The sequence below is a fragment of the Crocuta crocuta genome, unplaced genomic scaffold, assembly GCF_008692635.1.
Source record: "Crocuta crocuta isolate KB4526 unplaced genomic scaffold, BGI_CrCroc_1.0 scaffold614, whole genome shotgun sequence".
NCBI lineage: Eukaryota > Metazoa > Chordata > Mammalia > Carnivora > Hyaenidae > Crocuta > Crocuta crocuta.
The window spans coordinates 184,230-186,975 of NW_027529673.1; the positions used below are offsets into that span (position 1 = coordinate 184,230).

At 41.6% G+C, this 2,746-nt stretch overlaps 1 protein-coding gene across 1 annotated transcript in view; it reads right to left on the reverse strand.

Annotated features, from left to right (window-relative positions):
* FOLH1 (folate hydrolase 1) overlaps positions 1-155 on the reverse strand; it is a 56,386-nt gene extending 56,231 nt beyond the window's left edge. Inside the window, exon 1 of the mRNA XM_077763041.1 lies at positions 1-155. This exon is cut by the window's left edge and continues 2 nt beyond it. Coding sequence (XP_077619167.1) covers positions 1-104 — 104 coding nt within the window. The 5' untranslated portion in view covers positions 105-155.
* Between the last annotated feature and the right edge of the window lie 2,591 nt (positions 156-2,746).

The window sequence follows — 2,746 nt, forward strand, 5'->3', positions numbered from 1 at the left end:
GCGATCAAGAGGCCGGCGGCCAGCGCCAGCGCCGCGACGCACGGCCAGCGCGGGCGGCGCCACGCCGCAAAGGTCGAGTCGGCTTCGTGAAGGGGATTCCACATCTCGGCGCGGACGGCGGGGCCTTGAGGGACCCGCGCCTCTGGGCAGGTGCCGCTGCAGCCTGGCGGCGGGACGGAGGAGGCCTCGGGCCGGCGAGCGATCGCCCCGCCCCGCAGGCTCCCTCTGCCCGGGGCTCCGGTGTCTCCGCCCTACAGCTCGCTCACTCTGAGCCAATCCGCCCCCTGGGTTTCTGCAAAGTGCCAACACCCGCAGTTCAGCATCCTGAACTGAGCATTTATGATTTGTGAACTTTTCTGCATGCCTTTAGACAGTAATTAAAACCTTCCTTAAAAAGATAAAGGCAGAGCATTATCTCATTTTGTATTTCTTAAAGTATTTTGTGTGTATGCGTAGAAAAATGTCAGGGTGGGGCGCCTGGGTGGCTTAGTCGGTTAAGCGTCCGACTTTCGCTCAGGTCATGATCTCGCGGTTCGTGGGTTCGAGCCCCGCGTCGGGCTCTGTGCTTACTGCCAGCTCAGAGCCTGGAGCCTGTTTCAGAGTCTGTGACTCTCTCTCTGACCCTCCCCTGCTCACGCTCTCTCTCTCTCTCTCTCCTAGAAATAAATAAAAAAAAAAGAAAAATGTCAGGGTAAGGTTAGGACCGAAATGTTTACAGTATTTACCTCAGGAGGGTGGTAACAGTGAGGGAAGGGAGAGAGGAGGGTAAAAGATGTACTTGAGTTTCTTATTTCCTATACTGCTATGTGCATTTCCTTAAACACTAAGCAAGCTTTATTAGTAATAAAATTAACAGAAAACCCCCCTGCATTTTACTTAAATATTACAGATGTGGTTTTTCTTTAAAAATAAGAAGCTCTTTTCTTCTATGGGGTATTCTGCTTTTTTCCCTTTTTCTTTGGGAAGAATTTATATGTATGTATATATAATTTTTAAATTTGTTTTATTCAGTCATGAAGATTTGCATATCAATACATAAATTATATCCTTTACTGTTTTTAGTAGCTTTAAAGAATAGATGTGAAAATGCAATTTTTATTCCAAGCATATCAAAGATTACTATATGTGTATGATTCACATAAGAATTTAATATATTGAGGGGTGCCTGGGTGGCTCAGTGGGTTAAGTGTCAGACTCTTGATTTCGGCTCAGGTCATAGTCTCATAGTTTGTGAGATCAAGCCCAGCCTTGGACTCTGTGCTGACTGTGCAGAGCCTGCTTGGTATTCTCTCTCACCCTCTCCCTCTCTTCCTCTCCCTCCCTCACTCTCTCTTCCTCCCTCTCTCTCTCTCCCTCCCTTTCCCTTTCCCTCTCTCTCTCTCTCCCTCTCTCTCATGCGCACATTCTCTCAAAATAAATACATAAACTTTTTAAAAGAAAAATTTAATATTTTGCACTCAAGCTGAAATTTGTTCTGGAAAGTAGCACCACAACTTTTGTCATGAATAAACTTTTAAGAAGGAGTGGCCCTTAAAGAACTTGAACAAGGAGAAAGCTTCTTCCAGACACATGAAGTAGAAAGGTCTGTTTTATTTCATTCATAGCAGAATAACCAGATAATGTCAGGGATTCCTATGTGATAAGAATCAAGGTAAGTGTGATTTGAATGGGGTAAAGTGAAAACTTATTGAAAATCATTTGGAACATAAAGGTAAGAATGAAGCTGACTGGTAAAAATTTTGGCAAAGGTTGCAGTTTTGAAGGTCTATGATGGGAATTATAAGAGACGTGTATTAAGACCTAAACTGAACTGAATTGAGTTAGCGTGTGTCTAAAGAAAGATCTTCAACATTTTTGACAGAATATGAGGGACAGGAAACCAAAAATCCAATTAAAATGCAATATTATTGAGAGAGAGGAGGAATAAGGAATGGAGAGATACTACATTGTTTATATCAAACTAGAAACTTAAAGTAAAATCTTCCTTTTGCTTTAAATAATTGGAACTCTTATGCACTGTTGGTGGGAACGCAAAATGCTGCAGCCACTATAGAAAACAGTATTGGAGGTTCCTCAAAAATTTAAAAAGAACTACCATATAATCCAGCAATCTCACTTCTGGGTATTCATCCAGAAAAATTGAAAGCAGTATATCAAAGAGATAGTAGCACTGCAGTGTTCACTGTAGTCCTAGTTGCAGTAGCCAGGATGTGGAAACAGCCTAAATGTCCACCAATCAATGAATGGGTTAGAAAATGTGGTATATACATATAGTGGGATATTATTCAGCCTTAAAAAAGAAGGAAATCCTGCAGTAGGTGACAACATTGATGAACATTGTGCTAAGTGAACTAGTCAGTCACAGAAGGAAACATGCTGCATGTTTCCACTTATATCTAAAATAGTCAAACTCAAAGAAGCAAAGAACAAAACGGTGGTTGGCAGCAAGTTGCTAATCAAGGCTATAAGATTTCAGTTATGCAAGATGAAAAAGTTCTAGATATATGGCACACAAAATTGTACCTATAGATAATATTGTGCAGTATCGACAATACTGTTTTGCACACTTAAAAAATATGTTAAAATGGGGCCAAATATGGAGGCCACGCAAGTGTCCATCGACTAATGAAAGGATAAAGAAGAGGTTGAATATATATACAATGGGATACTACTCAGCCATAAAAAGGAATGAAATCTTGCCATTTGGAACAACATGGATAGATCTACAGGGTATAATGATTAGTGA